The sequence below is a fragment of the Dromaius novaehollandiae genome, chromosome 1 (genome assembly GCF_036370855.1).
Source record: "Dromaius novaehollandiae isolate bDroNov1 chromosome 1, bDroNov1.hap1, whole genome shotgun sequence".
Lineage (NCBI taxonomy): Eukaryota > Metazoa > Chordata > Aves > Casuariiformes > Dromaiidae > Dromaius > Dromaius novaehollandiae.
In genome coordinates, this window is record NC_088098.1 from 196,335,853 (window position 1) to 196,357,381 (window position 21,529).

Sequence of the window (21,529 nt, forward strand, 5' to 3'; positions counted from 1 at the left end):
CTTTAAAGCAGCCTTCTGTAAAAAAAAAAAAATTACATTTCTTCCACATGTAGAAGCTAATTCTATGTGTAGAGCTGAATGAACTGTATTTATTTATTATGGACACTGGTGGAACATGGGAGTAGCTCAGTGGATGGGAGGCTGAGAGCTCATTTCACCCCTTCCCATGCTGTCATGCCCACCACGTTCTCACAGGGGGAAAATGTGGCAGACCAGGAGATGCAGCGGGAGCCAGACCAGTGGCTTTAAGCAGTGATGGGCAGGGTTCCCCGATGTGTCGTACTGACCGAGACACAGTGGCAGGTAAATTGGCGTAACTACTGAGATCTGCTGGGCTGCAGCAGCTGAGCCTTCGACCCACAATATCTCCAAATCACCTGTCCGTGGCCCCAGGGAATTAAAAATGAGACTGGCAACTACTCTTAAATCTCACTCCAACAGTGACAAACAAAACCCAAGCCCATCCGTCCATCCTCCCAACACAGATATAAGACACATTTTGTAACTACCCACCTTCCCCCATGAAAATGCCACTATGAGCCCAAAATCAGGACTGGACTCCTTTCTTTTTCAGCTGTACAGAAGAAATCACTGAGGGGATTCAGAACTTCTTGCCAGAGAGGAGATCCCTGGGGTCATGGATTTCAAGCAGTACTTTAGATATAAAGGAGACAGCAACAACCTTCTCTGTTGAGTGCTGCGCAAACAATTCTGTTGGTTCGGCCTGTGAAAAGAGTTTCATTAACCTGTCAGGTACCGTAAGCCAATTTTTTAGCACAGGCTTTTCCAAGTTAATTAAAGATGGCAAAAGAGAACTTAGGGTAATATTTATCTGGCTAACTAGCTGACAACGCAATGGTCATTGGAGGTAAAGTGAAAGCACTGTGCACGCAACATGTGGGCTGGTGGATGAATGATGGATATGTGTCTCTTTTCTTCAGTCTCAAAGCAGGGGCCTCACCCATTAAAACCAGGAGAAATTTCACAAAAGTAGGAACTGCAGGATGGAGCCATGGCAAAGCTGGGACCTGCTTTTTTATCTTTCCTTTGTAATCCTTACCCGAAACCTCAAGGCATCAGCTTCGGAAAAAGCTGAAGCTGCTTAGGTAGCTGGTGCCAGGTGTTTGCACTTGTTCCTCCGCTGGAGCTCACTACGGTACTACCATGCTGCCCAAAACAGGCCGCAGGAGCTCTGCTCAGCCCACAGAGGTCATTCTGCACCCGCTGCACAGACGGTCTGTGCTTGAGAAGCAGACGTGAGGAGCTGGGTTAAGGTGTCCTTCAACTGCTATAGGCAGGTAGCAAAAGACTAAGCCCTGGTTTGTGAGCAGTTGTGCAGTCTCTCCCTTTCGCGGGGCACAAGAGATGCTTTCCTTGTTGAGTAAGAAGAGGCAATAGGATTATTTGCTTATGTACTTTATATTTGTAACACCATGTACATTCCACAGAATAAAACATTTCAGCTATGGGAAATGTGCTGTGGCACTTGCGAAGTGTTAGAAAGATATTTGTGTCACTCGTCCGGAACAAGGGATTTCCTTTGTCCTGGAGGGACAAGCTGTTTTCTGCTTTTGACCACCTCGATAGAAGCTCTGCCCACAACTGAGAGAGGTTCCCTGCAAATGCCTCCCAGGCTCCCTGTGTGATCCCAGAGAGGATATAGGAGCTACTGGATCTTGAACTCTGGAAGACAGGCAACAGCTATAAAAGAAGCTAATGAAGACGGAGAAGAAAGTACAAAGTTTTCTGAGAAACTCTCACCTGCTTTCCCTTGGAGGATTACCAGTAGTGGAAGGGGGAAAATGCAAAGAATTCACATTTAGGACCCTTTCCTTTGTTTCTGGGGTTCAGCAGAGAGAGCAGCAGGCCTGGGCCAGGGTGGTGACTTGCAGCAGGACAGGCTGCAGGGGAGCAGAGAGTGGCAAACGTCATCAGCTGCTGCTGCCCTCTCGAATAGGCCATGGTATGAACACAGGCCTCAAGTAAACATTTCACCTATGCCTTATGTCCTTGGCTAGATAAGCAAGTTCCTTGCTGAGCAGCAGAGCAATGCTCTGAGCAGGTTTTGTATAGCCAGCCTGCAGATAACTGGTGCTTTGGTATCTAACATATATGTCCTGGGGGAAGGCACAGGGAGAGAGGAAAGAGAAATGATCAGAAGAATCGCTTACTCCTCTGTCTATGATCACAAAGCCCAATCCATGGAACACACCAACAGCTCAATGCACTTAGATTTATTGATTTGTATAACATTCTTTTTATGAAAATAAATGTCAGAATTACCTAGCACTTAATATGTCCTGCCCGGTTCCTTGCTTTGCATGTGGCTCTGTCTCACAGTGCTGAGGAGGCTCAGGCATGAGAGGACTGCAAATTGGCAGAACTGATAAAACCACAATGGGTTTCCCTTACACCTTTAGCTTAACACACACACTGTGATTCACTGTTTGGTAATATGTATCTTTTAAAGTTGCAGGAGCTGTTTCTTCCCCCCCGGATAATGCTGCATTCTATGCCTCTGCTGGATTTTTCCTCTTATTTATTGCCTTTTTGTTTTTACTCATTTTTCATAAATACAAAAAGGTAAAAGCAGACATAAATACCTGCCCCTTCTTCCACCTTTTGTTTTTACCAAGCTGTTTCTTCTCCTCTAAGACTTAATCAACTTTTTCTTTCTTTTCAAAGCAATTCAGATATGAAAGCCAGTTGCAAATGATACAGATGATAGGTTCATCGGATAATGAGTACATCTACATTAACTTCAGTGAAGTTGAGTATGATCTCAAATGGGAATTTCCCAGAGAAAATCTGGAATTTGGTGAGCAATCTGCAAAGCAAAGCATGATGTTGCAGTAGTACAGCTGTACCAGTTACAAATAACATTGGCATATTATGTTTTGTAGGGCAGGTCCTTGGTTCTGGGGCTTTTGGGAAAGTGGTGAACGCGACAGCTTATGGAATTAGCAAGGCGGGAGATTCAGTCCAAGTTGCAGTCAAAATGCTGAAAGGTACAATAAACTCTGCCTTTCACAACCAGTGATGTGTTTTAGTGGCTCTGAAGCAGAAGCAGTGCTGGAAATCCCTTCAAATACAGACTTTTACCAGTTGTGTCTCACAAAGCTTGGTTTCTCCTTCACATATTTCAGTTCTAAAAGGTACCACTGCAGCGTATTCTTAGTGCAACATGTTGCGTTTTGTCCCACACCTCAGTGAAGATCTGTGTCGTATGGGGAAGGTTGCAGAGATGCTGATCTAAAAAGGAAGAATGGCATTTCATAGTGCGAATTAGCCTGGGTGGTTACACTGGTGTCTCTGTAGACTTGGTCCCAAGGTCGCTTTTTCTTGTAGTGCTGTCTAGCTGTTGGACTCCTTTTAGCTACCTAACACTGTTATCTTGCCTCCTCTATCTGAGCTAGCTTGTTTGCAAAACTTCCAGCACATCTTCCTGTAGTCTTTTCTTCTTGGCTAAACAAAATAATTTCTTTCTATCCTTCCTTGTACGTCAGGCTTGTTAAATCTCTAACCCTCCTTCCTGCTGTGCTCTGGCCTCCCTCCAGACTGTCTTCATCTCTTATAAAGGCGCTGTGCACGAGTGAGCCTCCCCGGCTCCAAGCCAAACAGAAATGTTACCAACTGAGTCTCACATACCACCATCCTGGTAATATGTAAGAGGCTGAGCCTCTGCTGCAGCACCAACACTTTGGTGACCCATATGCCCACACAGTCCCTTGCTGCCAGCCCCACTTGCCAGCCCTCCATACCCTATTTGACGTGTGCATTAAATTTACTCCTCCTTCATCCACGGCTTTGCAGTTGTCTGTAGGGAATTTCATCTGGATCATTTTGGCCCATGTCTCCAATTCACTGAGACCATAAAGACTGATTATTTACTGAAAAACAGCCCTAAAGCTATTAGTGAAAACAGGATGCCCTTCTTAGCTGTTGAAATGCAACCGCTTGTGTGCCATACAACTGAGGAGAAATCTTTTTTCCCTTAGTGTTTCTCTCCAACAGGCTTCACTGACATTTCTTGTGCACTTGTGACAACCTTACTTATGCTACTCTCATTCTTTGCCAGCCTAAGAATGACAGATACTAACATTTTAGAATTGCTTTCCCAAGCATAAAAAGATCCACCCCCCACCTTATCTTCCATGTTTGACTTAATTTTTATACTGTATCACAATTTTCTGGGATATTCCTAAACCTATCGTCAGGTCAATTAATTTGAAATGAAGACATTCATGTGACAAAGAATCAAAATAATTGGTGTTTTGAATTGTTTGCTGGAGGTTTACAAGTTTGTGATGTTGTTACCTTTACAGAAAAATCTGATACTTCAGAAAAAGAAGCTCTAATGTCTGAGCTGAAAATGATGACTCACATTGGAAGCCATGAAAACATTGTGAACCTACTAGGAGCTTGCACTGTGTCAGGTAACTAGCAATTGTGGAAAGGTACCAATTAAAATCATCAAATTAATGAGGACTCCTGAATAGAAGTATCAAAATTGACCATTGGTAGCAGTGTTAAAAACATCCAAGTCATAATAAATTATGTATCCTTCGGGCTGCTGCTCTCCTCTTCTCCCTGCACCCTCTCTTTTCCCTCTCTTTCCCAAACAATTGTGTTCTCTCTGGCCTAAAATAAGCTAAGGATGACATGAGAGCAAAGTTAAGGCCTTGTGTGTGTACAGAAATGAATCCTTTCTAATCGTACTGACATGAAGTGATACAATAGTCTTTCAATGAAAGATGTTTTCCTTGAACAGTGATAATGGCACTAATACAGGCCAGTTCTTTAAGACAAAATGAAAAACACTCGTGTAAGGTACCTTTCTACCCACATAATTTCGTTCACATAAGAAATCATATTTTAAAAAAGAAAACAAAATCATATTCCTTATCAAACTGTGAAGTTGTAGAAAAAATGGAAAAATGACCAAGAGATTGACACAAATGGAAAGAAAATGAAAAGAGTAGGGAAAAAAAGAGAAAGAAAAAAGAGGGAACAGAATAATGAAAAGAGACAACTTTTCAAAGGGACTGAGTGTAAAAATAAAATGAAGATGGGAAGAACCGAGCAAAGAATGGCTAGGAGGAAAATGACAGGATGTTATCATTAATTAATTATTGTGTTTCTTGTCATGTCGTTGAAGCAATGTACAAACATAGATAGTTCCTGTCCCAAGAACTCCCAGTCTAGCTAGTCCAGCAATGCACAGGTGTGGGAGAAGGGCCAAGGATTTTACTCAGGGTTTGTCCATGACATGGATTGTAATATCTGCCAGAAAGTTTTATTAAGTCAGAAAGAGCAAAGATATCAGTTAAGTCTTGTTTCCCTAGTGTGCATCAATAGCAATACTGTCATGCAGAGACACATGAGGCATAAGAGGAAAGCAGACAACTAGATCATGACTGGTGTTGAAATCACATAGCAAGTTTCCAGCCAGTAGTTGACGCTGGCTTCTGGAGCACCCTGCAAAATGTGATTGTGTAGGCTGGAGACCTGCAGGGAGTGTGTACTCACTCTGGCAGGGTAGGACAGCAAGGCTTTCAGCCACGTCTAAATCCTATGTACAAAAACATTTACATTGTCATCCCTCCTCTGAAAAAAATTACCATTTTTTTTTCCTAGTGTGCCTTACCTTGCTTGACAAGGACCCTTCTGGCAGAAATGTCCACAATTTGTATTTGGTCTTTCTCAGCCGGAAGCGGTGATGTCAATGTACGACTTTGCAGAGTGGTGTGTGACCACTGAGCATTTCTAGGGCCTTTCACTCTGCTGGCTGGTAATGGCTTTCTTCCAGGCCTGTCTGGCCACGATACTGGAGTTATTTTTCTTTTCTTTAGAAAGTGGCCTCACCAGTGCTCCACTCGGACACATCCCCTTATAAGGTCCTTCTCCCCCATAGATCCTGTCAGCAAAGAACCTCAAGTCCTAAATGGCCTTCAGGCAGAAAAGGATATTTCTAGAGCATTAAGCTAATGCAGGTAAACGAAAGGGATTAATTTAAATCAAATGGTGCCAATTCAGACCACAAATTCAATTAGCAGGGTCTTTTGCTCTAACCATGAGTGGTTTAGATATTATGGTGCATCTTCATAGCTTTTGCTCTCCTCCCCAGTGCCATTAGTTTGGAGATGTCCCTTTGTACTTTCATAGGATTCTGCAATCCATCTTGGGCAACGCACCAAAGGGAACATTCAGTTACACAAATTTTCCAAAGGGACATCCCACAAGTCGATCAGTACAGGTTATCTACCTGGAAATGGAAGATGGTTGGGATGTTTAATACAGATTAATCCTGGGGGAAGGTGAGGCCTTATTAGGGTTTTAATGGGGAGACTGCTATAGATAGTAGGAGGCATTTACATTTCAAATTATTTCAGGACCAATCTACTTGATATTTGAATACTGTTGCTATGGTGACCTTCTGAACTACTTACGGAGCAAGAGAGAAAAATTTCATTGGACACTGACAGATATCTTTAAACAGCACAACTTCAGCTTTTACCACAATATCCATTTGGACCGAAATTCCAGGTAAAGCATTCAGCAACACTTGAATAGCTCATGAAGCTACTATCACTTTTTAAGCTATGTTCTCAGCTCTGGTATAAACTGGTATAATTACCGAATTCTTCAAGAGCTGCTTTCATATACCTCAGCAAACAAGGCCTGGGGAAGAATGGACATTCGATTCTCTTTACAATGAAGTTCTTACCTGATTGCAAGAGACAAGAAATCTCTTGCTTATGTTTCCAGTTTTGAGAAGACTCATGCCTGTGCCCAGACTCGTAATAGAAATAGCTGATAATGCTTTTCATTGTAAAACAGTTTACATTTAGCGGATTATGTTACCCACTATATGTAACATTTGAAAATGTGTCACCCTCTCCAGCAAGGGAACTCCATTAAAATACGGTGTGAATATGACTCTATGCAGAGAGGATGACTTTGAAATCACACAGCGAAGTCAAAACATAAATGTGGCTTCTGGATCAAATGGGATTATGCTGTATTCTGAGGAAGGTAAGAGATTAATTGCTGTTATCTCTAATAATTCTAACTATTACTATTGTATTTACCATATTATAGATCCAGCTAGACTAGATTCCATGACACAGGAGGCCCCTTTCTGTCTTATGTCTCTCTTTGCTTCTGATAGAAATTTTGTTGGAGAAGGATTCAGCAACACTTAAGACCTCAAGCTTATGTTTCTGGTGATGCTATATGTGGTATTTGAGTATGAAAATATCCTTTGCTTCAGTTTGTGTCTGAGCAAAAGATGAAAAAGATGGATGCTCTCTGTCATGTTATTCTTGGTAGCATCATGTAAAAACTCCTTTAACAGTTAATAGAATTAAACAGAGAGCAAGGAAGCCCATGGAAAACTTGTACTCCTGGTTATTTTTTACAGATGAAACTAAACAGGCGAACAGACAGATGGATGAAGAAGAGGGTTTTAATGTGCTTACTTTTGAAGACCTTCTTTGCTTCTCATATCAAGTTGCCAAAGGAATGGAGTTTCTTGAGTCCAAATTGGTATGGTTAAGAGTAGCAAATTTTTTAAATAGAAAACGTGGCAAAAATAGATCAACTTAGTGAAAAGCAGACTGAGGAACAGAGCCACACAGTGGCAGGCTTGAATTAAACTTCCTTCCCTGGTTGTGTAACAAACATTAGATTGCAATTTCAGGCATGGCCCTGAGCAGTAAGTGTGTGTTGCACACTTCCTTCTGCTCTGGCCCCATGCCTTGCTATGAGCAACTAGGTCACCATCCAACTTGCTCATTCATAAAGTAGCTGGAGTGAAAGGAGGTATCAATTCACAGAGCTCTTCATGAAGCCATGAGCCAAGGGAATTATTTCCTTCTATTATGAAATGCTGCAGAGCATTAATCCATACTTTCTCTGTAAGTGCATTCACAGAGACCTTGCTGCCCGGAATATATTAGTGACCCGTGGAAAAGTAGTGAAAATATGTGACTTTGGCCTTGCCAGAGATGTAATGAATGACTCCAACTACATCGTCAGGGGCAATGTAAGTTTCTGCCTGCTCTTTATTTTTCATGCCATTGTAAGAGTGACAAGGAATTGAGAAGGTGAAGCTTTTCTTTTTCAGATTTTTGTTAGCTTTATAGACAGTGCATAAATCTTACTTTTCCTGCCTTTGGCAAATACAGATTCTTTGCTTATAATTAACCAAATCAAAATAATGATAGTATGGTAAATGAGATGGTACTCATGTCCCTTCAAAAGCATACTGAAATCTATTGATGGAAAATGCTAGGTTTTGTTTACTGTTACACATAATTACAGCATAGGAACAACAGCATATATGCGGGGTATGCCAGATCCTCCATGCATATAAAGAAGTACGGTGTGGACATCTCCATCTGAGCTGTTCACTCTAGAAGCCAGAGATGTGAAATAGGCTCTTCTAAGGCACAGCTCTTTTCCTCCTTAAATAGTCATCTAAAATGAGTCAGATGAACTGCCTTTAGAAGTGCGTATTTCTCTCCATACAGGGAATTTAAAGGGATTACTTCAGAGAGGCCCAGCTTTTCACTTAGTGAACATGAATTGATTCTGTTCAAGCAGTGAAAACTACAGTGAGTCATCTAGATAGACGGTGTCAAAACATGACTTGACATCCTTTCCCCTGTCTGTACAGGCTCGCTTACCAGTTAAATGGATGGCTCCTGAAAGCTTATTTGAAAGGACATACACAATGAAGAGTGATGTCTGGTCCTATGGAATATTACTATGGGAAATATTCTCTTTGGGTATGTTCTGTAACACAGCAAAAGAACTCTCCTTGCCTTTGTTTTCTTTTGAATTAACACATATTCTCCAATATTTCCCATAGGTGTAAATCCCTATCCTGGTATTCAGGTTGATACCAACTTCTACAAATTAATTCAAAGTGGATTTAAAATGGACCGACCATATTATGCTACGAAAGATGTGTGAGTGTATTTTCTGAAAGGTGCATAGCATGGGTATTTAGGTTTACTTGGCCATTGTTTTTATGACCTTTTATTTATTATACACTGTACCCTGTTCAAAAAAGTTTCAAAGGGTGAGATTATCTTCTTCCGACTCTGAAAAAGGCTGCTTGATCATGTAGGTTTTGTCTTAAAGTAGAAAAGACTAACACTAAAGATTATGTGTCTTTGAAAGGACTATTTATTATCCGTGTTCAGCTGTACCTTCCTTTCTCAGGAAACTTCTAGTTTTCAGATCAAACAAGATTTTTTTATATTTTTTCTTTTTTCCAAAAACAATGTTATATCATATTCCTTTTAGATATCAACTAAATCACTGGTAAATTTTCTCTCCATTTTTTTTTTTAATTGAGCTTTAGCATCTTTCATTCAATTCCAGGAAGCTAGGGATCTTGTTAGCAGGAGACAAAGAAAAATAAGAAAAAAAAAAAAAAAAAAAAAAAGAAGAAGTTCTGGAGGGAGATGTTGTTCCTGTGCCTTCAATGCATGCTTTCCAGACTGCTTCTCAGTCTCTATAGGACTCCGGTTGCCCTAATGGGTTCTGCCTAGAGGATGACTCCCAGGGGATGAACTGAAAGAAGTGGCAGGGAGCTATGAGACCTGGAGCATGGAGAAAAGGGGAGGACTTTGGGTTTTCTGAGCTCTTCTGGCAGACATTTACAGAAACGGCCTAGAGACTCGGTGCCTTGATGTCGCACTGTAGTGTTCTCAGGCTCTCTGTGTAGAGACTGCAATGTCATTAAAGGTGCAGGTCTATCTGACAGTGCCTGGAAACCCCCAAAGGATTGCTGTGGGGCTTATGAATACCAGAAAGTCTATTGACATAGGTCCGCAAAGGACTTCTGCAGATAGGCATTTTACTGGTTGGAACTGTAAAATCTCTAAGGTGGTATTTCAGCTTCAGAAAGATTTTTGTAAGGTCAAATTCCATAAAGAGATTCGCTGTGAAAGAGTAACTCTGTACAGTGTCTCTGTAAAGAGACTTCACTATCCCCAAGATGAGGGAGTCCACAAGGAGCAGATTTGGTCTCAGAGTCAGACAGGAATTATCTTCCAACTATTTTCTATATGGAAGCTGCAAAACAATGTTAGTATGCCAGTAAGTGCCAGCAGGGGAGAAATCCTGGCCCTGCTTTGATTAGCAGGATTTTGCTAGGGGCTCCAGCGAAGCCATGTTCTTAATTTGACCCTTTTTCCTCTTCTTTCTTTATGTTTTTCTTAGGTACAACACACTCTAATCTAGACTCTTTTTATAAAACAATTCTGGTGCCTTGTAATTCCCACCAAACCTCCACCTTTCCATGTAGTCACTTACTGTAGACTCCAACAGCTAATATGTTTCTACTTAATACGTTTTTGCTCCTGCAGCTATTACATAATGCAGTCCTGCTGGGCCCTTGACTCCAGGAAAAGACCTTCTTTTTCTTGGCTGGTTTCCTCTCTTGCCTGTCAGCTGGCTGAGGCAGAAGGAGCAGTAAGTAAACATGGAAAGAAGAAAAATGTTTTGTAGCCCCATAGACCACAATGAGCTTTAGTGGGTGCTGTAGCACATCTGTAAGTCGTGGCCCAAAACACTGGCTCTTTCAGGAGAAATAGTCTTCTGGTTTCCATTCAAGTGCACCACTCTGTTATGAAACTATTCCCCATGGGTCTCTATAAAACTTTGGGGAAACTCCTGCAAGAGCATTTGTGCGTTGCTGTCAGAAGGAATCCTGACATCCCTGATGAGATGTTATTTCCTGCCACTGTCTGCACTGTGACTCTGGGTGGCTAAAATCTCTCTCCTCATGCCCACAGAATTGTGCTTTTTTTGTGCAGAAGCCAGTGCAGTTGGCTTTGGTAATGCTGATAGCTACCAGGTGGGAGGAGCTGAGCCTAGGTCACGTTCCAGGGATCTCAGAGGTGGGGGCACTGTAGGTATGTGCTGCCCATGTCCTCAGAGAGTGAGAGCCAAATGTCATTCCCAGATGTTACCATCTGCCACATTTTGACTAGAGGGTCAAAAAAAAAAGCCGGATCTGAGGAGCCCTATTCTATCCTAACCGGACTCACATCTCCTCCTCAAAGAAGATAAACGATTCCTTTCCAAACTACAGATTCCTTCCTGGTTGTCTACTCTGGACTAGACACTTTATTTCCCAGTACACAGTATTCTTGTTAACCTTTTAGCATGTGTGTGTGTGTGTGTGTTGGTGTTTATAAATGACTCTAGTCTTTGCAGCCTTGAACCTTCTGCAGCCTGTTAGGCTGCCAGAAGCTGTCAACCATAAAGGGTCTTGTCTGCTGCTCTTGCTCCTGACGGATACACAGGGCTTGTGTGCTGGGCATGGGCTGCATGCGCTCCCATCCTTATGACCACTGCCAATGTCAGTCAACTCTGGTAACACTAAGGGGCTCCCTGTTTGCTTGTGAAATGATGAGCAACTTCGATAATGCACTGTAGTTAGAACAAAACCAGTATTTGGCGTCCCATGTCCTTTCTCAACCCCCTCTTTTTGACCAGACAAAATCCATTTCACTTAGCCAGTTGTCTGGACTACCTTCCAAGTCAGTGAGAAGTAAATGAGCAGATCTGAGTGTGCTTATCCCACAGTGTGCAGGGATGTCTCCTTCAAGAGGAGATGGGCTGTACCTTACAAGTGCCAGTTTCTCAGGGAGAAAAACAGTTCTCCAAGCACAGCACATAATAACAGAAGATATCATTTATTTTCTCTTCCCAAATTGTAGGTTTACCAAAATATGGAGAAAAGCGTTTCTACACACAGTTCCAGTTACAAAAATAAACCACATGTAAGCAGGGATAAGGAATCTCTCCTATCTACAATTCTGCCCCCAAATGAAGACTCTCAGGTTGAACAATAATCCAGGGTCTGGATTTATCTTGGTATTTTCATAGACTCTGTGTAGCATAAATATTTTATATCACCAGTAAGAAAAGAAAATGTTATCAGCTGCTGTATCCACATTTCTTATGGTCCAGTCCATATTTCTATTATTTTGAGGAGAAGCCACAAAAATTCATTTTTCTGAGCTCAGCAAATGCATCTATCACAAGACAAAAGCAGTTGTCTTTTTGCTGCTTCTTTACAACTGGAAATTTCTTCTTTCTAGTTTGATGTAAACTGTATCTAATCAATGCATTGAATTCAGGCTGTTCTGGTCAAATTGCAAGAAAACACATGAGTATCCATGATGTTTTAATCAACGTTTACAAGCATGGACTATGTATCTAAAGAAAAATGGTGTTATTTTCAGAAGTGCTACACACATCTTGATGCCAGTGAATGTTGGAAATAAGGACATTTGAGTAGCTAATTCTAGATGCACTAGTTTTAAAATATCAGCCTTGTTTCTCAAAGATCTATAAATGCAAGTGTGCGTGACCATCTTATCCTGAACATTTCGGTTCCTGTAAATCGCCTGATAGATGTCCGGTTCAGGTGAGTTGATTTCATCTAGCTTTACGTATGTGGGTGGGCTCTGGTCATCCAGGCTATATTTTATATTCACTAATAAGAGTTAGACACTTTCAGGGAGTGATTCCTTCTACCTAAAAATCTAAAACATGCAGGAGGAATGACATTTGAAGATTGCATTCTCTCTCCTTGACCTAGAAAATTCAGATGACTGGCTCTGACTGGAAGTCTCACTTCCACTGAGTTACAGCTAATTCTACCCTTTGGGCTTCGCATGTTTTAATGTCAAATAAAAAATTTTAATTTTAAAGAAATTATCCTCAGTAGCAACTTAGATGTGTAACATCATCATTCCCAACTCCCAGAAGTCTCCTCCTGGATGTATGAACCCCACTGCAATAAGATGAGAGTATGCCTCTAGCTTTCTCTTGGACTTTCATGACAATAATCAGAGGCTTGACAGGTTTTGATATAGATAAAAAGACACATTATTTTCCTAGTGAAGTTTTGGGGATTTATAAATACAGCTTTATAGTGACTAACAGGATACATTTGTATCCCAGTGAATCAAGATGAGAATATATTGGTTAATAGATTTCTTCTCTATTACATGTTACCAAATGCTAACCATGATTATGACTTCCAGTGGCAATTGTAATAACAATAATTGTTTGGATGGAATATGCTGTCACATAAATTGAACTTCTCTTTACTAACATTGTCTGAAAATAATTAATGTTTTAAAACAGCAATTATGAATTGTATATTTTGGTTAACATTGCTGAATTATCAATAAATAGTTGCTTTTTTATCAGATATAAACTGCTGAAGAATAATTTGCCAATATAAAAAAATGGCTTTGGAAGCTAAGCAGATGAGAGCTTGACTCACACCTTGGTGGAGGAATGGATAGGACTCCCAAGTGCTTTAAGACAAGCCAAGGAGTTGTGTCAAATGCTTTTCCACAAGATTAAAAAAAAAAAAAAAAAAGTGGACAGAGATCATTTGACCCCATCATCACTATTGAGCTGAGACTCAGGAATAAAAAAACAGAGAACCTCAAAGCCTAACACATACCACTCATAATGCACATGTAAAAAAGCAGCTTAGGCAAGACTATGACCAATGGAGAAGTGCAATGAGGAGAAAGAACTTCCTGTTCTTCCTGGACACACGCAGGGTTGTGTGCCTGCTTCTTCACCAAGCAGAGTGGGGGGAACAAAGCTTCAGGAGGTTCACAGTGGGAAACCATATCTTTTAGGAGCACATTCCCTTCCTGGGCTGCTTCAAACACAGCTTAGCAAAGCATCAGACCATTAACGATGTTTGTGCAGAGCCATAGCAAGTGCGGCTTAAGGAGCAGCTTTGTGATTCTTGCAGCAAAATGGCCACGTTTCTCTCATTAAGATCCAGACTCCTACGCTGTGTCTCCGGGAGCAGCTTCTCTGGAGAAAGTGCTGAATTCCTCCCCGCCCCCCCCCCCCCCCCCCCCGCAGTCGATGGAAAGAGGTGAGCTTGTCTGAAGATCTCCAGCTGAGATGCCATTCTCCTAAGCCAGATGCATTAAGTCAGGGAGAGACTGACAAAGATTCAATAATCATTAAGCAAAAAGAGCAGGAGTAGAAGGGATTCGTCTGCAGTTAACAGCTGGTAAAAAGTCAGTTAAAACTGCTAAATCACAAAGGGCACTGCACTCTCCTTGGAGGAGGGAAGGGAAGGGACTTTTAAATACCTCTATAAGGAAGTGTAGGTAGCATCAGAAGTGAAGTTTCCCTTATCCTGAAATATCTAAAATGCAACCCAAAATACTGAGCCGTAGTTTTCCTAGATTTCTCCCGCAGACGGGCGAGCCCGAAGCACCCCTCCGCGCCCCTCGGAGCCCGCGGGACAGCGGGGGAGCCGGCCGGCGGCTGCCGCCCCGGGACGGCGCTCCCGGCACAGGGCCCTGCCCGTGGCCGTGGCCGCGGCCGTGGCCGGGGCGGCCCCCGCGGCGGTGCCGACGCCGGGCCGGCACTAGGTGGCGCTCCGCGACCGCGGTGCGGGGCGCGCCGCCCGCAGCCCCCGCCGACGCCGACGCCGACGCCGACGCCGACGCCGACGCGCCGCGCTGCCCCGCAGCGGCAGCCCCGGCGGCGCGGAGGCGTTGTGTGGAGGCCGCAGGACCCTGGAGGACCCTGGAGGACCCTGGAGGACCCTGGAGGTGCCGCCGTCGAGGGCGGCAAGCGAAAGCGCCGCTCGCTGCCCTCAGCCTCCTGTGTTTCCTCTTCCCGGTCAGGAGTGACCGAGGCGGGCAAAGCCCGGCCTTCTTTCCCTCCCGAGAGTCGGGCCTGAGTCCTGCAAGCTGGTCATTCGGCCAAGCTCGTACGGGGCTCAGCTCCCCCCTGCTCCCACCACAGAAGTGGGTGATGGAGAGCCGACAAGGCCCCAGCTGCTGTCTCAGCAGAAGAGCCGGGGCCAGTCACTGTGTCTGGATCAGATCAAAAAGAGACCCGAGGGAGCAAGGCTGGGGGTTACGGTCCCTGACTTCAGCATCTCTTGTTGTCAAGGGAAATCTAGAGCCACAACCTCATAGCACCAATAGGATGGATCAGACACTGGTGCAAACTAGCTAGCTGAGCAGGCAGCCCCCTCTCTCACACTGCCCATGTGTCCCTGAAAGCACACACCAAAAAACAGGCGACCCTTCTCCTCCCAGCCCAAGGGGATCCGGCTGTGCTGCTCTGATGCAAGTCCAACTGTCAGGCTCAAGGTACCTGGGGTGGACTCTTTCAGGTCCCTCTAGGAGAAGCTGGGACTGATCATGTGCTGAACCAGAAGAAGAGAGCAGAAGTGACTGTCATGTAGGAGGATTAGTGGTGGCTTGCAGTCCAGAGGTCCATGGAGGGATCTATGAAAGATGATTAAAAAATCCAAGGTCTTATTTGTAACAGAGAAATTTACAGATATGATAGTTTTGAAGAGGTCACACATGCCAGGAAGTATTTTAGGGGTGCAGAAATCAAAGCAGGATGAAAACTGAGTTAGGGCATTCTCCTGGAGCTGGACACACATGGTCTCAGCTCGTTCTCACAGATGTTGCGTTAGATAAAGTACTCACTAGCCAGGGCTCTCTCTTCCCAGGTGAATGCACAGCTATGCTAGTGAGTCACTGTCTCCTTCCCTTCCTTCCCTCTCCTGCCCCCTCCCCCTCTATCACCATGGCTAATTTATTAGGCTATGCAAAGTAAAATAGCTTCAAAAAGAAGTACGAAAAGACCTACCCAGACACACCCAGATCTGTGGTTAGCATCCACAAATCACTTCAGAAAGAGGTGGAAACTGAGCCCAGCTGCTCGCCTTCAATGAGCGTCCTGACTACTGGGCTATTGAACGGTAGGGAAGGAAGCCTTTCCAGCCAGGTTTTAAGACCTGATCTAACACATGCTTTCTGAGATGTTCCCTGAATCCAATCTTGTGGAGGAGCTAGAAGTAGAGATGCTTGTATCTGGGATCCTGTCTTACAGGTCACACCACGTTAAAATTTAGGGGTTTATGGCTGTGCCTAAAAATTGGTATTTAGGTACACGGAAAAATTTTCTGGTAAAAATGAAGATGCCTTGGGATGTTGGATATGGTCTGTATTGGCTCACAGCTGAACAGGGATTTTAAGACCTGTGTTCTGGAGCAAGGTACTCACTGTGGCAGTACGGTGGTGCTTCTGTGGCCAGCTCCACAAAGGCACACCAGACAGGCTGGAACTCCATTCACTTATCTACTGCTAAGCTGGGATGTAAACCTAAGTTCCTGACTGTGACCCACTCCTACTGTGTGCCGCCTAGACCCAGAGGTGATCCTAAGCTTTGTCACTCACCTGTAGCTGCCCATATGTGCCCCAAAGCACCTGTTCAGGAAAGATGTGTCATCTGTGCCCCATGGCTTTGCTGGATTTCAAGCTGATGTAGACAGTCTAAGTCCTTGCAGAAATCCTGACAGCACAGACAGAGCTACAGCTGACAGTGCACTGAGTCTTTTTGTAATAAGCTCATGGCTGGACACTTTTCTTCAGAATACATGGGTGCTTCACAGCCTAAATAAATGTGACTCACAACCCTCCAAGACACCCAAAGCCCCAGGCCATGATGTATCATCAACACAACCCCCCTTACCCACTTCTTCAAGTTTAGCCACTGAGAAACACAGCCTGGGAGTCTTGTGGGCCTGGGAGAAAGGGCAAGAGAGAAACAAATCCTGACAGGGCCTCATGCTTTAATGAAGTAGGGCAAGACTAGGGAATTAGTTCATGTTCGCAGACTTGTCTCCACTTTTATTCCATGCAATGTAATGTAAAACATAGCCTCAGTCCAGGGGCTTGTTTCTGAGAGTTTGACGCTCCTTCCCTGGTCAATGCCTTGGGCACTAGAGTCCAATCAGACAAGAGTTTGCCTCTTCTCTGTCCAGTCCGATGACTCCTGCATTCCTGCATGCACAAGAGTCCCCCCCTCCTCCCTGGAGGCTGGTGGCAGTCTTCCTTGCACCATGGCCTAGTCCAGTGGACAGTCCACTCCCTAGGGACATGCCCTCCAGCTGAAGAAAGCCTGGAATTTGCTTCTAAGAGGGTCGGAGGCTTCAGACCCTAAAGAGAGTGAGATGCCTACAGCTTCCCCCATTTTTCTCCTGGAAAAAATAAGTGCTTAACTGATGTGGACTGGAATGTCCTTCGGAAAGGCCTCTAGAGTCACTGTGCCAAAGGAAGCAGACTGGAGGCGGCCTGGGCACACAAGGTCTGAGGAATTAAACTAAGACAGAGCCAAACTCCTTTTTTAGACGTTGAAACTGTGACCTGCCTAAACTATCCTCAACTGAGAGCCAGGGCCGAGGCCAAAGTAGTTCAGCCCATGAAGCGAGCAGCCAGAGGAGGGCAGTGTGGGCCAAAGCTATGAACCTGGCCCTGAGATCTGGGCCCAGCCCTACCTTTAACTCTTTCAGGGCCTACAGAACCATTTTTGTCCACAATTTTCCAGACCAGGAAAATGGGATGAGACATGAGAAGACTGCTGGGATCAAACAGGAGGTTGTGGAGAGCAGCCAGACACCAGTCTCTTCTTGGAGTCAAGGGGACTGGGGCTTTTTGCTTTGGAGGTAACAGGTTTGGAGGTAACAGCAAGAAGAGTCTTCTCCTACCTTCTTATTGCCCTAGAATAAATAAAGCTGTTTTCAGGAACAGGATGATGACATGAAAAAGCGCAGTACCAAGGAGGGTATGTGGGGAAGTGCTGAGCCAGGGGAACCACTCTGACATCCCACAACAATACTCTGTGTGGGAGCCTTGGCCTGCTCACCATCAGGCCAAGGAAGGACTCTGCAGCTGCCTTTCCTGGACTCCTGTATCGCCTGGCAGGACTTGGTTTGCCTTATTCATGAAACACCACAGACCTGCAAGGTTGTGGGTGGTTACCACCTTTGTAACCTTTGACCCCACAAACGGTCTGCACAGGCTAGAGTCACTTAATGCCTTTGCTGGCTGGACTGGTTTGCTGGACTGGGCCCACTGTGAAGCATGGGCTGAGAGAGGTGGCATTATGGGGAAGACACTGCATAGCTTCTCGCCGTGCAAGGTCCTGGGAAAAATAAATCAGCAGTACGAGCGTTGTCAAGACGTGTGGGCAGACACGGTCCCGGACGTGCATCACCTCTCTGTGAAGGTTACATTTCAAAGCCAGGAGATGTGGGAAATGAATCAGTTAGGAAGACAATGAGGACATCAGCCTTTAAACTGTCCCTAGGGTGGGGGTGGGGAGACACTGGCCGGGGGGCTTGCTGGTGGCGACCATGTGGAAACCATTTTGCAGCTGGAATTTGACGTTTTTCTTGGGGAAGGAGTCAACATAAACATTAGCAACATCGTCCTGCCAGGTGGGCCGGGGCTCGCGGTTCCCCAGGAGCAGCGTCGCTCTGGGCGAGGGATGGGACGGCTCGGTGGCACCTCCACGGCCGGGCCTCCTGCAAGACTCAGTGTCCCCAGGCAGGACCTGCGCTCTCTTCCTGTAAAGCTGAATGCGTGCGGCTGGAAAGCACCGCGCTCCTATCGAGCCCTGCTCCGCAGGGAGCCCCGAGGGGGCTGGGCTCCGCGCCGGGGCAGATAACTGCCCTGCGTGCGCTGAGCAGTGTCCGCGCGGGGCTGCGTGGCCTGCGGGGCAGCGCGGCGATAAGAGCGGAGCCCGGCGCTCCCGGCGACCAGACTCCCGCTGCCCGACGGCAGCCCCCCGCCTTTCCCGGCAGCGGGCCCGCTGCTGCCCCCGCACGCCCCCGGCTGGGCTGGCCGCGCCGACGGGGCCGCGCCGCGGGCGCCCGCTGCCGGGGGACTCACGGCTCCCGTGGGCGGAGCGGCCCCGGCCTTCCCAGGCGGGACTGCCCGGCCGAGGCCCGGCACAGGCGCTTTGCTCCCGGCTCCTGCGCCGGGCCGGCCGCCCCCTCGGGGCCGTGGGGGCATTAGCTCCGGCAGCGCCCGCCCGGGTGGCTGCGCCCTGTCCGGGAGCGCGGAGGGGCAGCCGCGCTGCTCTCCGCTAGCTGCTAGGATCTGGGGGGTTTCTTTAGGTTTTGGTCTTTTTTTTCCCCAGTGTCCGGAACTCAGAAGCAGATGCTGCGTGGGTAAAAGCGGATTCCCCCGTGCTCGTGCGTGGGGCGGGATGGGGGATGCGTTTTATCTTCTCCCCCGCCGACCTAAACCCGGCCGACTTTTTTTTCCGTGTACACTCTAAAAAGTGACTCAAGCAAAGGCTGAGTTTCACCAACCAGGAGAAGCTAGTGGCCCAAAGGGGCTCCAGCACCAGCGATCCGTACAGCGGCGATCCCAAGGGAGCAGAGCAGCGCCCAGCCCGTGTAAATAGGCTCAGGGGAGTGAGACTAGGATCAGCCTCCCCCCTCCCCCGTCTTCGCTAGGACGAACGGAGCATTTCTCAGACAGCGGCTTAAGCACAAGATCTGAGCGATGGGGGGAAATCCCAGATGTCCTACTGCTGAACGAAACCTCTGGCAAATAATTTGGCTTTTTCCCTTCTCCCCTCTCCCCCCGCACGCTTTCTTCATGTCCGTGATTCCTGGGGGGGAGCCGGGGCGATCCGAGCTCAGGCTCGACAGCACCTGCCCGAAGGGCCGCGGCTGGCCGGGGCCGCGGGGCCGCTTCCTGCCAGGACGGGCAGCGGCAGCAGCCCGTGGCGGGGCCCGGTGCCGGGCCGCGGCTTTGGGTGCGACCGGGGCTCACACCGAGGAGGGGCCCGAGCCTGCACGACGTGCCGTTCCCCTCCCCCGCCTCCCTGCTCCGTCCCCAGCAACGCGAGTCCGCTGGGGAGCAAGCGCTCAGCATCTAACCCGCTCCTAGAGGCATGTGCTTAAACAAGCCGAGTATCAACCCCACGATAAAAGTATTGGGTTATTCTGCAACGTAATCTACATCAAAGCCTCGGGGGCTGCCGGCTTGAAAAGATCCAAGATGTTTTCTGAGTCCTTATCATGTCTGTGCTTAGGGGGAGTCATAAATTCCACAGGTCGGACTAACTAACACACGATTCCTCCTTCCCTTCTCCCCCCTTGGCCACCAAAGGGCTTTCAAGCAGGCATTTTTTTAACCTTGCAAACAAAGCTCCCGGTTCCGCGTCGTTAAAGAAGGGGGAAAGGGAGGATTTCTTCCTCTCTCCGAGCTCCTCCGAAGTGGCAGAACAAAAAATACTTAAAAAACGGAAACAATTAGAAATGAATAAAAAGGCGAATCCGCGTCCCTGCAAGCGGCCGGTCGAGAGAAAGCAGCCCGAGGAGCGGCGGTCGCCGGGGCTGCGCGGCACTCTCCCTTTCCACAGGCTTGCGGGGGGAATCCCTGCGGCGGGGGTCCCCGGGACCTGCTGGGGAAGAGGTGGCCGCTGCTCTCCTCGGTATCCCGCAGTCCCCCCGAAAACCCCGGGGCTAGCGGCAGTGATGAGCCGGAGTCGGACCCCAGGTCTCCGTTTCGGACGGGGCGCCTCCTGCCCGGCTCCGCGGGCTCCGAGGCCCTGGGAGCAGCCGCCGTGCGCCCCGTCCGCGGCTCCCGGCCCGCGGCACTTCGCACCAGCCACAGGGCTGCTGCCCTGGCTCCCCCCGAGGCCTGGCAGACCCCCTCGGAAATGATTGTTCTGGCTCAAGAACTAACTCTGGAGCTGACGGGCGAAAGGCGGGGAGCCCCCAGCGAAAAACCTGAGCGCCCTCCCGAAGCCCCTGGCCGGTGGGGAGCGCAGAGCCCGGCTCAGCTCTGTCTCGCTTTCCTGGGCGATCGCCTCTCGTCCCGGCTCTGCTGGGCGCTGCCGTGACCGAAGACACCGGGCGAGGGGTTTGCACTGGCTGCGGTGACAGCCCGCATCTCCCTGGGGCCAGATCCTTGGGTGGAAAAGCAGTCCGGCGGAAATGCACGAATCAGCACGAAAAAAATCCGCCGATATTTCCCTGCAAACTGCCGCCCCGATTCGGCACTCGTCAGCTCCGTACGCGTCGGGTGGCTTTTCCCCGCTCAGGATCTAACGGAAGAGAAAAAGGGAAGGAAAGCAGGGAGCGGGTGCCGAGGGCCTCGCCGGCTCGCCGGCTCGCCGGCGCCGGGACGGGACGGGGCTGGCCCGGTGCTGCCCGGTGCGCCCGGGACGTGCGGAGGCGCCGGGGCTCCCCGGCGAGCCGCGCTCCGTCCTGGGGCTGCGGGGCCGGGCCGGAGCCGGCGGAAAAGCCCGAGACGGAGGCAGCGAAGGAGCAGGCGGGCAGCGAGGGCCGGATGGGGAAACCCCCACGGCCCCGCGGCCTCCCGCCTCGGCCGTGGGCCGAGCACCCTCCGCCGGCACCGCGGGGAGAAAAGGGGGAAAGCCGGTGAGGAAGAAGCGGCTCGAGACCCTTCCCCTCTTCCCCAAACTCCTCGTCTGGAGGAGATCGCAGGCACCGAGGGCTGCGGTGGGGATCCTGCCCCAGCCGAAAGGACACGAAACCCGCCGAGCGCCCGGGAAAGGATGGAGAGCGAGCGCCGGGCTGGGGGGGCTGCTGGCCCCGGCCCCGCTCTGGGCGGGGGGGGCACGGAGGAAGCCCGGGCGGGAACACGGAGCAGAAGACCCCTCA

General features: G+C 47.6%; 1 protein-coding gene across 1 annotated transcript in view; it reads left to right on the plus strand.

The window, feature by feature from the left end:
- The window catches only part of FLT3 (fms related receptor tyrosine kinase 3), a 45,036-nt gene extending 31,808 nt beyond the window's left edge, over nt 1-13,228 (plus strand). The window contains exons 12-24 of the mRNA XM_026108809.2: nt 575-753; nt 2,471-2,583; nt 2,686-2,818; nt 2,904-3,008; nt 4,326-4,436; nt 6,393-6,546; nt 6,905-7,035; nt 7,424-7,548; nt 7,925-8,047; nt 8,681-8,792; nt 8,876-8,975; nt 10,383-10,488; nt 11,742-13,228. Coding sequence (XP_025964594.1) covers nt 575-753; nt 2,471-2,583; nt 2,686-2,818; nt 2,904-3,008; nt 4,326-4,436; nt 6,393-6,546; nt 6,905-7,035; nt 7,424-7,548; nt 7,925-8,047; nt 8,681-8,792; nt 8,876-8,975; nt 10,383-10,488; nt 11,742-11,876 — 1,627 coding nt within the window. The 3' untranslated portion in view covers nt 11,877-13,228. The remainder of the gene's footprint in view (nt 1-574; nt 754-2,470; nt 2,584-2,685; nt 2,819-2,903; nt 3,009-4,325; nt 4,437-6,392; nt 6,547-6,904; nt 7,036-7,423; nt 7,549-7,924; nt 8,048-8,680; nt 8,793-8,875; nt 8,976-10,382; nt 10,489-11,741) is intronic.
- Nucleotides 13,229-21,529: the final 8,301 nt, after the last annotated feature.